General features: G+C 34.6%; 2 protein-coding genes across 3 annotated transcripts in view; one reads left to right on the top strand and one right to left on the bottom strand.

Moving 5' to 3' along the window:
- LOC149772993 (serine/threonine-protein kinase Nek9-like) overlaps nt 1-13,217 on the top strand; it is a 183,278-nt gene that overhangs the window by 25,520 nt on the left and 144,541 nt on the right. For both annotated transcript variants that reach the window (XM_089946952.1, XM_089946951.1), the window contains exon 9: nt 4,185-4,246. In XM_089946952.1, coding sequence (XP_089803078.1) covers nt 4,185-4,246 — 62 coding nt within the window. The remainder of the gene's footprint in view (nt 1-4,184; nt 4,247-13,217) is intronic.
- The window catches only part of LOC149772994 (uncharacterized), a 4,842-nt gene continuing 4,802 nt past the window's right edge, over nt 13,178-13,217 (bottom strand). Inside the window, exon 4 of the mRNA XM_089946979.1 lies at nt 13,178-13,193. Within this exon, the coding sequence (XP_089803105.1) occupies nt 13,178-13,193 (16 nt within the window). The remainder of the gene's footprint in view (nt 13,194-13,217) is intronic.

The raw sequence follows: 13,217 nt of genomic DNA, 5'->3' as shown, positions 1-13,217 counted from the left end.
TTGTCTCTTCTGTCCAGTGTGTTTCTGTTAGTACATATTTCTTATCATGTTTCCTTCAAAACTATTGGGAAAACTGCTATGAAACTTTATATACACATTTATCTCAGGATCTACTTGGTTCCAAATTAAAATAGTACCTCTTGGACATAGAGTATGACCACAATTACATCAATTTTTAAAATCCATTACTGCTTCTCTTGAACAGATTGGCATGTTTCCATGGGGTTTTATGATAAAGAAAGTTTTACAATGTCTATGGGTGCTAAATGAAAATAGTGCCAATCTGACTACAGTAGCCGACATATGGAAAATCTTTTTAACACTACTTCTTCTCAGCAAATTGTTATAGGTACATTAGATTTTCAAAGAAAGACTTCTTATGATGTGTGTCCTAAATTACAATGGTGCCAGTCTGACAGCTAGCATAACTACTGTGGTGGTTTTCTTGAAAATATTATTGCCACTGTTCTTGAATATTTGGTAATATTGACATTTGGTAATACTGCTATTTGGTAATATTGACATTTGGTAATAGTGACATCTGGTAATATTGACATTTGGTAATATCGACATTTGGTTATATTGACATTTCGTAATAATGACATCTGGTACTATTGACATTTGGTAATATTGACATTTGGTAATATTGACATCTGGTAATATTGACATTTGGTTATATTGACATTTGGTTGTATTGACATTTGGTTTTAGCTTAAACACTTTATATATAGTTGATCCTAAATGTAAATACTTATAATCAGAATTCAAACATTTTTGTTTTCACTACTTTTTCTGAATCTATGGTTATATGAACATGGGGTTTTCACTAAAAGATTTTTATTACATAAGTTTGTCCTAAAAAAATGTTAGTGGTTAGATGTCTAATATGGCTGCCGCATCAGTGTTCTTATAAATCTTCTTGTTGCTATTTCTTCAGAATGGATATTTGTGATATGCGGTTTTCAATAAAAGGCTTCTTATTCATGTAATAGGTCCTAAATGAAAATGGCACTGATCATATCTCCAGTATAGAAACATGATAGCTGTCTTCAAAATCTTGTTATTGCCACTTCTCTTGAACAGATGGTCCGATAGATTTTACTAGACTTTATGTGATATCTGGTTGATTGGCAACGAAAATGTTCTAACCACGTTTCTATCTTAATGGCCCAGGTCATATCAGCATGGGGTTTCATTGATAAAACACTTCACTATTTGTAGTTGGTCGTCAACGGAAATGTTGCCGATTTGATCTCAGAAATGTGAAACATATCATTTACATCTACTCCAGAATGCTTGTCCACACTGACGTGTTTTTTTTTAATAAAAACTCTTCTTCTTTAATGCAATATATCGTTGTTTCTATATTAAAATTATGCTGATACAAACCTCCAGAATATCTGTCCTGACAACCATCATCAATGGTACTATAGTGGTAATCTAACAAATCTCGTTATAGCTACGCATGTTGTATTATTGGTCAAAATAACATGAGGTTTTAATTTAAACACTTCTTGGAGTGTATAATTGGTTCTGAATGAAAATGGCGCTTTTTTGACCACCACACCTTTGTAAAAAATTTTAAAAACCAGACCTAACTGATCCTGGTGCCAAGTCAGATGTCATTGTGTGAATATTTGTGTTTCACTAAGTTCAGGTTTGTATGTAAACCAATGAATTTGCACTAGACTTTGTATTTAGGTGCAATATGGCCACTATGGCAGCCATCTTAGCGAATATACAAGTTGACAGTGAGTACATTAATATTAATTTTAAAGTCAGTGCTCTTGACTCGGGTTTTGTGCTGTACTGGCTTGTGAGCATGATAACACAAACAGGTATTACAATTTTAGTGTGAATATAGCTAATGAATCCCTTAAACTATGCTGGTTCAATCACCTGTTCCCCCCACATAAAAGAAAATAATGCTTTAACCAAACTCAGCACTGCAAGTATATCATGACATTGTCTAGGGCAACTAAGTTCAGTGATCCTCTGTCACTGATGTCAGGTTAAAATCAAAGGCTATGACAAAAAATTTATATTGCACTTCTGATTATCATGTGGAAATGTGAGCATAAAGATGTAAGAAGGTAGTTTGTCTTACAAATTTGGTATGTTAGGGTTACCATGATAACACAAACAGGCATTACAATTGTAGTGTCATCCAAGAATAGCAAACATGGTTTCAGTACTCAGCAGTTCAAAAGAATAAAAGGACAGGAAATTTTTGTCATGGATTCCTAGATAATATATGTTGACAGTAGAGTATCAGTTCCTTCAAAGGACTCTTGTTAATAATATTGGACCACTCCATACAGGTGGCACTTGATTTATACCAATTCAGCTTACATGCTTTCATTTTAATACCATTTATAATGAAGAAATAACATTCAGTTTGCACTTCTGTATTTATACCATCACTGGTGCCATTGCTGTGACTCAATCACAGCTCATATGCCATCACTGGTACCATGTGCTGTGACTCAAGCAGAGCTCATATACCATCACTTGTGCCATGTGCTGTGACTCAAGCAGAGCTCATATGCCATCACTGGTACCATGTGCTGTGACTCAAGCACAGCTCATATGCCATCACTGGTGCCATGCACTGTGACTCAAGCACAGCCCATATGCCTAATTTGTTATGCTTAAGTTATCATTACTTGTCCAAAAGCTTCCCAATTTACTTCTCATAGGTCGGTGGTTCTTTCTGGGATTTTCCCGGGTTCTTCCTCCATCATTAATAGCAGCTGCCATTTATAGCCTATCGTGTGCTGAAAAATGGCATTAAACCCTACAACAACAACAACAACAACTTCCTAATTTACAAGTATCCAATGGGAAATTACTTTCAATTTACCACATAGCCTCAGGAAAGCATCTGTGGCCTAGATTGAGTATCACCTGTTATCACTTCCACCTCCAGTCTGCTGGACCAGCATCCTAGATAAGAAATTTGTCAAATATGCATCCTTGTACAAATTATGATCATTTTCTCCCACTCTGGGTTTATAAAATTAGGGTTACAAACTGTATCATTGGACAGACAGATGCAATTTCTGATGTAACTGATCACAAACTTACAAAGCCATGCATAGAATATTGTTATGTACATTTAATATTTATTGTGTGCTTGACCTTTGTCTGTGATTGAGTGTAGAGTTTTTGCCTACCTGACTATTGTCATATTTTGCTTTCTTGGTTTTTGTCATGATTCTAAGAGGTAAATAAGATGTAGAAGTAAACAATATGTTTATTTAAGTTTAATTTAAAGGCTTGACCTTATTTGTAAGTTTGGTGGAATTTTCTGTTAGAAATGATCAGTTTCCAGAGACAATCTGTTTCATTATACATCAGAGGGCAGTTTCTATATAAATAGAGGGTAGGTAAACAATTATTCATTCCTGTTTCATATCAATCTTTGGAAATTTTATCATCAGAATTTTTAGAGGAAATATTTAAGTCATTTATTGTAGTTAGTTAAATGTTCATTGACTGAATTAACATACTATTCTTGGATTTTTGTGAATTAATTCAAAGACATTTTGGTTTAAATCATTGCAGTATATCAGCACATTCAGTACTATTGATACATTGGCACATTCAATACTATTGGCATTTCAGCAAATTCAAGACATTTGTAGATCAGCACATTAAAAATCTATTGGAATTCATTCAGAACATTCTATACTTTTGGTCTTGTGATATGCCATTTATGATTTTAGGGGATTTAATTCACAAAAATTGAAAGTTTCTCTTAAATATTCCATTTGTAACTTAGATAAATTTATTATTGTTGAATTTTACTTATCTTTTAGTTTTGATTGTTTCTTTTACCTAGCTTAAGACCTAGAATCTTAACAATATAGATATATATACTGTATCAGAGTGGGTAATTTCTTTAGGCAAAGATGTATCTGCAATATTCTCTTTATACTTGTATTCAAATTAGGTTGGTATGATTCAGGACTTTTACAAAATGGAGGTTACAGAATGTTCTCTATTGGTTGATAAAATTTAACCTAGAATTATATTTCAGTGCTTATAATCTGATTCTGAATTAAATAAATGATGAAGCTTGCATTATATAGAAAATTTGCATCACTTTTGTCTTTGAGACATCTATAATTCATTATTATTTTTGTCCATTACCAGATTTTATTTTTTTCTCACCCATTCAGGACCCTAGAGAAAGACCATCAGCAAAGGAGATCTTAGACATTGGGTTGTTTGAGGACATAAAGTAAGTGGGTTATTTGAGGACATGGAATAAGTGGGTTGTTTGAGGACATAGAATAAGTGGGTTCATTGAGGACATAAAGTGAGTCGTTTGAGGACATAGAGTAAGTGGGTTGTTTGAGGACATAAAGTAATTGGCCTGTTTAAAGATAAAAAGTAGTGAGTTGTTTGAGGACATAAAGTTAGTGGGTCTTTTGAGGACATAAAGTGGGTTGTTTGAAGATAAGAGCAAGTGGGCCATTTGAGGACATACAGTAAGTGGGTTGTTTGAGGACATAAAGTAAGTGGGTTGTTTGAGGACATAAAGTAAGTGGGTTGTTTGAGGACATAAAGTAAGTGGGTCATTTGAGGGCATAAATTAAGTGGGTTGTTTGAGGACACAGAGTAAGTGGGTTGTTTGAGGACAGAGAAAGTGGGTTGTTTGAGGACATAAGGTAAATGTGTTGTTTGAGGACATAAAGTAAGTGGTTGTTTGAGGACATAAAAAAGTGGGTTGTTTGAGGACATAAAGTAAGTGGGTTGTTTCAGAACATAGAGTAAGGGGGTTGTTTGAGGACATAAATAAAGTGGGTTGTTTGAGGACAAAAAGTAAGTGTGTTGTTTGAGGACATAAATTCATGGGTTGTTTGAGGACATTAAGTAAGCGGGTCATTTGAGAACACAAAGTGAGTCATTTGAGAACAGAAAGTGAGTGGGTTGTTTGAGGACATAAAGTAGTGGGTTGTTTGAGGACATAAAGTAAGTAGGTTGTTTGAGGACATAAAGGAAGAAGGTTGTTTGAGGACATAGATTAAGTTTGAAGACATAAAGTAAGTGGATCATTTGAGGACATAAATTCATGGGTTATTTGAGGAAATGAAGTAAGTGGGTTGTATGATGACATAAAATAAGTGGGTTGTTTGAGGACATAAAGTAAGTGGGTTGTTTGAGGACATAAAGTAAATGGTTGTTTGAGGACAATGTAGGTGGGTCATTTGAGGACATAAAATAAGTGAGTTGTTTGAGGACATAAAGTAAGTGGGTTGTATGATGACATAAAGTAAGAAAGTTGTAGGAGGACATAGATTAAGTGGGTTGTTTAGGAATATATAGTAAGTGGGTTGTTTGAGGACATAAAAGTTAGTGGATCATCTGAGGACATAAAGTAAGTGGGTTGTTTGAAGACATAAAGTAAGTGGGTCATTTGGGGACATCAAGTAAGTGGGTTGTTTGGGGACACAAAGTTGGTGAGAGAAATGATGTTGACAGTATAGAGCATGGAATTAGGGTATGACTACATGACAAGTAAAGGTTGCATGTGGGGTTAATGAGTTAGCAAGTTTTTTTTAAACCTCTTACATATTGTCAAACAGTGGCTTTTCATTTGTAACTTATGTGCAGTGTTAATACACAAATGATCGCATACACAAGGCATATTCATATTTGGTGATATCAATGAAATTAATCCATTATATTTTAAACCCTGGAGATTATTTCATTGTCATCTGAAATGGGTTAGGAAATGCCTTTTTGGGGGTTACTTCTGAATACAACCAAGTAAATCTTCTTCAGAGATTTTCATTAAGCCAGATACTTAGGTGTATAAAAAAATGTTGTTTTTGATTGGCTATGCTGCTTGTACATTTGATTGGCTATGCTGCTTGTACATTTGATTGGCTATGCTGCTTGCACATGTGCAGGAAGTTAAAAATTGGACTTCTTTTCTTTGTTTTGCATATTGGATACGTGATTTTCATGTCTGGCCACTTTTCACTACAAACCACAAACTTGACCTATGTTTTGCAAAGGTTTACCGGCAGTTCGGACCTGTCTGCATTGGATCTCATACCAAGAAGTTTAAAATCTGGACATAAAATCCGGTTCTGAAAACGCTTTGGCCTAAAAAAGATCGGGTCTCAAAAATCAGGTTTTGCCTTCTGTATGTTGTAATGCAAGTAGAAAGTCTATATTATTTGGTATTATTGTAGAGAACTATATCTGTCTACTTTTGTGTAATACCACAACTTTTCTTTATCTTAAATGATATTGATGATAGAGAGCTTGGAAGTAGGGTACAGCCTCATGATGTGTTAACATAGCATTCAGGGTTAATGAGTTAAAATGATGTAGCTTTTGCTATGTGCTTATTTTTCATGTTAGTGTACCTCACCTTTGGTCATACTGATTAACACTACCTGTCTGTTTATTATTCAGCCATTTCCTTTTCTGTGTGTGTTTGAGTTCATTACTGTTCTATGTCAGTCTCAAATATCTACCAGTTTTATTTTTGACCTTTGGAAGGCATTAGTAGTAATTACCATAAATTAGCACTTACAAAATTACACTTACTTAACAATTCTCAAAAGTGGCCTCTTTTTCATATGTTTTTAATACAAGAAAATGGACAGCAATATTTTGGTATATTTTATCATAATCTGATATGTTTTTGTTTAAACATATTTAATCTGCTAATTGCTATAAATGTAGAAAAAGGAAGTCAGACTAAAATTTGTCACAATTTAGAATAAGTCTTTTTACTACAGTTGATTCAAAATTTATATGGATCATCATGTGACTGATATGGTTTCATATTATGTACATGTATGCAATTCATACAAAAGAAGTAGAAGGAAAAGAGGTAGAGAGACAGAAGGAGAGAGAAAGGGATAGAGTGAGAGAGTTGTTGGTTGGTCAGATTTTTATGGCACTTTCAACACATTGAATTTGGCAGTATCATTCCTTGCATAGAGGTCTTTTGGATGAAACATTCCTTGCATAGAGGTCTTTTGACAGTATCATTCCTTGCACAGAGGTCTTTTGACAGTATCATTGCTTGCTTAGAGGTCTTTTGACAGTATCATTCCTTGCACAGAGGTCTTTTGACAGTATCATTGCTTGCATAGAGGTCTTTTGACAGTATCATTGGTTGCATAGAGGTCTTTAGGCAGTATCATTCCTTGCATAGAGGTCTTTTGACAGTATCATTGCTTGCATAGAGGTCTTTTGACAGTATCATTTTTTGCATATAGGTCTTTTGACAGTATCATCCCTTACATAGAAGTCTTTCACATTTGCTCAGATAATGCTGATATATCTGTCATCAGATGTAGCCACTATTACTACAGCTTTCTCTTTAACCACTGTTATGAATTTGACCAGGTTTGAACATTTATATACCAGTTATGACAATCCGCTGTTAAATATGGGTGCTATTAATAAAATATAAACCTTTACAAAATCTTTTCAAAAGCTGGTAAATAAAAGATGGCCAGATTTTACAGAAATATCTCCAGCATGAAGACCTTTCAGAATGTTATAGATTATGTGAAGTTGTTTTCAGATATGACCATCATTTCTTGTAATAGAAAAAAAATATACTTAACTGCATCTAAAAAAATCCACTGTTGAGGCCAGATTTTACAGAAGGCCTCATGACAAGAAGGCCTTTTAAGTTTGTGTCAGTGTTGTCAATGCTGCCAGTGTTGTCAATTCTTCATCAAATGCTATATTTTCTTTCTTTAAAATAAAAAGACTTTATTAATTTCCTTTTTATAGGCATTGAACAGAAAATGACAAAATTGAAAACTTTTGACAGAAACAACCCTAGCATGTTTAGTTTTTAAAAGCCATTTATTGCCTCCATTGGTGATAGAACAGAAGAGCTAATGAAATGGTCTATTATTTGTCCATTAGGACAGGTTTCTTATCACTAATCCTCATAAACTACTTGGAAGATTGCCATTAGGACAGGTTTCTGATCACTATTCCTCATAAACTACTTTTCACTACTTCTGATAAACTACTTGGAAGATTGCCATTAAGACAGGTTTCTCATCACTACTCCTCATAAACTACTTTTCACTACTTCTGATAAACTGCTTGGAAGATTGCCATTAAGACAGGTTTCTCATCACTACTCCTCATAAACTACTTGGAAGATTGCCATTAGGACAGGTTTCTTATCACTACTCCTCATAAACTACTTTTCACTACTTCTGATAAACTGCTTGGAAGATTGCCATTAAGACAGGTTTCTCGTCACTACTCCTCATAAACTACTTGGAAAATTGCCATTAGGACAGGTTTCTTATCACTACTCCTCATAAACTACTTTTCACTACTTCTGATAAACTACTTGGAAAATTGCCATTAGGACAGGTTTCTTATCACTAATCCTCATAAACTACTTGGAAGATTGCCATTAGGACAGGTTTCTGATCACTATTCCTCATAAACTACTTTTCACTACTTCTGATAAACTACTTGGAAGATTGCCATTAAGACAGGTTTCTTATCACTACTCCTCATAAACTACTTGGAAGATTGCCATTAAGACAGGTTTCTCATCACTACTCCTCATAAACTACTTGGAAGATTGCCATTAGGACAGGTTTCTTATCACTACTCCTCATAAACTACTTTTCACTACTTCTGATAAACTGCTTGGAAGATTGCCATTAAGACAGGTTTCTCATCACTACTCCTCATAAACTACTTGGAAAATTGCCATTAGGACAGGTTTCTTATCACTACTCCTCATAAACTACTTTTCACTACTTCTGATAAACTACTTGGAAAATTGCCATTAGGACAGGTTTCTTATCACTAATCCTCATAAACTACTTGGAAGATTGCCATTAGGACAGGTTTCTGATCACTATTCCTCATAAACTACTTTTCACTACTTCTGATAAACTACTTGGAAGATTGCCATTAAGACAGGTTTCTTATCACTACTCCTCATAAACTACTTGGAAGATTGCCATTAAGACAGGTTTCTCATCACTACTCCTCATAAACTACTTGGAAGATTGCCATTAGGACAGGTTTCTTATCACTACTCCTCATAAACTACTTTTCACTACTTCTGATAAACTGCTTGGAAGATTGCCATTAAGACAGGTTTCTCATCACTACTCCTCATAAACTACTTGGAAAATTGCCATTAGGACAGGTTTCTTATCACTACTCCTCATAAACTACTTTTCACTACTTCTGATAAACTACTTGGAAGATTGCCATTAAGACAGGTTTCTTATCACTACTCCTCATAAACTACTTGGAAGATTGCCATTAGGACAGGTTTCTTATCACTACTCCTCATAAACTACTTGGAAAATTGCCATGAAACTTTACACATACATTCATCCCAAGTTGGTTCTGAATGAAAATGGTACCATTCAGAAACCTAATATGGCTACAAAAGTGTACAACCTGAAAATCTTTTATCTTTAATGATACAAAATGGATGGTCTTATCAAAATGGAGTTTGGCTATAATGACACAAGGTACTATAAGTATACAAAAATAATTTATTTCAGTAAGTCATGTCTGACCCAAAATTGTTCTGTCGTTAGATACTAATGATCAAACACAGTCAGAAACCTTTTCAAAATGAGCAGAGAGGAAGAGTCCTGGAAAATTTTCATTGTCTAAATAATCAGTAACATGCAATGTAGCTCCCATGTCTATGCCTATATGTGCTGGCATGATAAACCCAGACTGATTCTCATTTATTAAGTCATTACGGATCACTGCCATTTCACCTCTGTCTGTGTGGGTTCGAGTCTCGGATTCAGCCAATGTGGGAATGTGAGAAAGCTTGCAAGTAGCTTCTAGTGGGTCAGTGGTTCTTTCTGGGGTTTTCCCGGGTTCTTCCTCCACCATTAATACTGGCCGCCATGTATAGCCTATCATGTGCTGAAAAATGACATTTAACCCTACCACAACAACGACAACAACAACATTTATTAAATTTGAAATATATTTTTTGAAGTAGAATTAAAAGTTTTATGCAGCTCATTTGTAGTCACAATTTAACGAAAGACTTCTCCAATGTGTAGAAAGGTATATAATTTTTTCTTTCTTTCGGATTGAACTGGATGTGACCTGATGTTGGGTCAATGACAATTTCCCAGCATCAAAATGTTCTCAAAAACAACATTTAATTAGTAAAACAATTTAAATATCCATCCAGAAGACTGTATAAGATCCATTTGTTCCACGCACTTGATTGATTTTTCATATTTTTCGTTACATTACATTATCACACCCATTGACTACTATACTCTTCACATGTTGCTTTCTTATGATGTTTGAATGAAAGCTTCATCATCAGTAGGAAAAAAATAGATTTTTTCTTCTCAGTACTTGTATATTTTTCTTAACACTACAGTTAGCTTTATTGAGTGTTTACTCAAAAATTATTTTGTAAAACTTTACCATGCTCCTTGAGTATTCCTGCATATTTTGTTTTGATACCATTTTGATTAATCAGTCTAATAATAGTCTAGAGTTGTTAGTTTCTATGTTTTAAATTCAAGAAATATTTTGTACATTTTTCACCATCATTGTTATATGCTACATCAGATCAAATTGTTGCTGCTTTTTTGTCATTATATAAAACAATATCAACATGAGGCCTAAGATTACTTTATTCAGCTTTTATTATTGCTTGTCTGTATTGATCAGTAGCTCACTCCTTATAGCATTTGGTACTGTTTCAATGAATTTTTTTATGCTGAATATTTTACTGTTACACTTCTAACAGTATGATCATCTACCATCACTTTTTGTTACCTTGGTCGTAGTAGAAATTATTTTTCAAGGTATCTTTACATAATTAGCTTCTTATGAATAGGGAACTACTCGGGTGGCCTAGTGATTAGAGCGTCTGCCTAGGATGTGGGAGGTCATGGGTTTGATCCACGGCTGAGTCACACCAAAAACTTTAAAAAATGGTACTAACAGCTGCCTCGCTTGGCACTCAGCATTTAGAGGTTAGTGTTATGACTGGTCTGCCTGGTGTCAGGATAATGTGACTGGGTGGGACATCATGCTAGATGTCTGTGTGCTAAACATCACTATAAACTGCCACACTGCAGACATTGTTGCAATATGACTGAAAAATTGTTAGACCTAGGTTAAAAGTTCAAATCACACACACACACACATGCACACACACACACACACTGTTGAATAGGAACAATTAATTTCAATGATGATCTGGCCCTTTTGGCACCAAATGTAATTCCAAATTCAGAACAATCAGTCAGGCACCAAATGTAATTCCAAATTCAGTACAATCAGTCAGGCACCAAATGGAATTCCAAATTCAGTACAATCAGTCAGGCACCAAATGGAATTCCAAATGCAGTACAATCAGTCAGGCACCAAATGTAATTCCAAATTCAGTACAATCAGTCAGGCACCAAATGTAATTCCAAATTCAGTACAATCAGTCAGGCACCAAATGGAATTCCAAATTCTGTACAATCAGTCAGGCACCAAATGGAATTCCAAATTCTGTACAATCAGTCAGGCACAAAATGTAGTTCCAAATTCAGTACAATCAGTCAGGCACCAAATGGAATTCCAAATTCTGTACAATCAGTCAGGCACCAAATCCAAATTCAGTACAATCAGTCAGGCACCAAATGTAATTCCGAATTCAGTACAATCAGTCAGGCACAAAATGCAATTCCAAATTCAGTACAATCAGTCAGGCACCAAATGGAATTCCAAATTCTGTACAATCAGTCAGGCACCAAATCCAAATTCAGTACAATCAGTCAGGCACCAAATGGAATTCCAAATTCAGTACAATCAGTCAGGCACCAAATGGAATTCCAAATTCTCTACAATCAGTCAGGCACCGAATATAATTCCAAATTCAGTACAATCAGTCAGGCACCAAATGTAGTTCCAAATTCAGTACAATCAGTCAGGCACCAAATGTAATTCCAAATTCAGTACAATCAGTCAGGTACCAAATAGAATTTTAAATTCAGTACAATCAGTCAGGCACCAAATGTAATTCCAAAATTCAGTACAATCAGTCAGGCACCAAATGGAATTCCAAATTCTGTTCAATCAGTCAGGCACCAAATGGAATTCCAAATTCTGTACAATCAGTCGGGCACAAAATGTAATTCCAAATTCAGTACAATCAGTCAGGCACCAAATGGAATTCCAAATTCTGTACAATCAGTCAGGCACCAAATCCAAATTCAGTACAATCAGTCAGGCACCAAATGTAATTCCAAATTCAGTACAATCAGTCAGGCACCAAATGTAATTCCAAATTCAGTACAATCAGTCAGGCACAAAATGCAATTCCAAATTCAGTACAATCAGTCAGGCACCAAATGGAATTCCAAATTTTGTACAATCAGTCAGGCACCAAATCCAAATTCAGTACCATCAGTCAGGCACCAAATGTAATTCCAAATTCTCTACAATCAGTCAGATACCGAATATAATTCCAAATTCAGTACAATCAGTCAGGCACCAAATGTAGTTCCAAATTCAGTACAATCAGTCAGGCACCAAATGTAATTCCAAATTCAGTACAATCAGTCAGGTACCAAATGTAGTTCCAAATTCAGTACAATCAGTCAGGTACCAAATAGAATTTTAAATTCAGTACAATCAGTCAGGTACCAAATGGAATTCCAAATTCTGTACAATCAGTCAGGCACAAAATGTAGTTCCAAATTCAGTACAATCAGTCAGGTACCAAATAGAATTTTAAATTCAGTACAATCAGTCAGGTACCAAATGTAGTTCCAAATTCAGTACAATCAGTCAGGTACCAAATAGAATTTTAAATTCAGTACAATCAGTCAGGTACCAAATGGAATTCCAAATTCTGTACAAATCAGGTCTTTATATATAAAGGTGGTAGAAAATCAGATGGTAGAAATAATGTCTATATTTTCAGAGATAGAAATCACAGGTGGTAGAAATCAGGTCTCTATTTACAAGGCATAAAAATTAAGCAGCATATACTGTAGCAGTTTTGTGGAAAGCAGATCTGTTATTTACACTAAAAAAATCATTGAGTGATCAATTTAAATGAAACATTGATTGACATATTTTTTTATACAAAAACACTTCATGATATAGCAATAAATTAAAAAGCAAAACTGTGTCATAAATGAAGCAAAGCTATAACTTATGAGAGATGAAATCTGAAAGATACAGAAATGTGATTT

Source organism: Sinohyriopsis cumingii, unplaced genomic scaffold (assembly GCF_028554795.1).
Source record: "Sinohyriopsis cumingii isolate HCF-2022 unplaced genomic scaffold, ASM2855479v2 utg000938l, whole genome shotgun sequence".
NCBI lineage: Eukaryota > Metazoa > Mollusca > Bivalvia > Unionida > Unionidae > Sinohyriopsis > Sinohyriopsis cumingii.
Note: the sequence above shows the minus strand (reverse complement) of the source record. Positions and strands in the feature narration are given on the sequence as shown.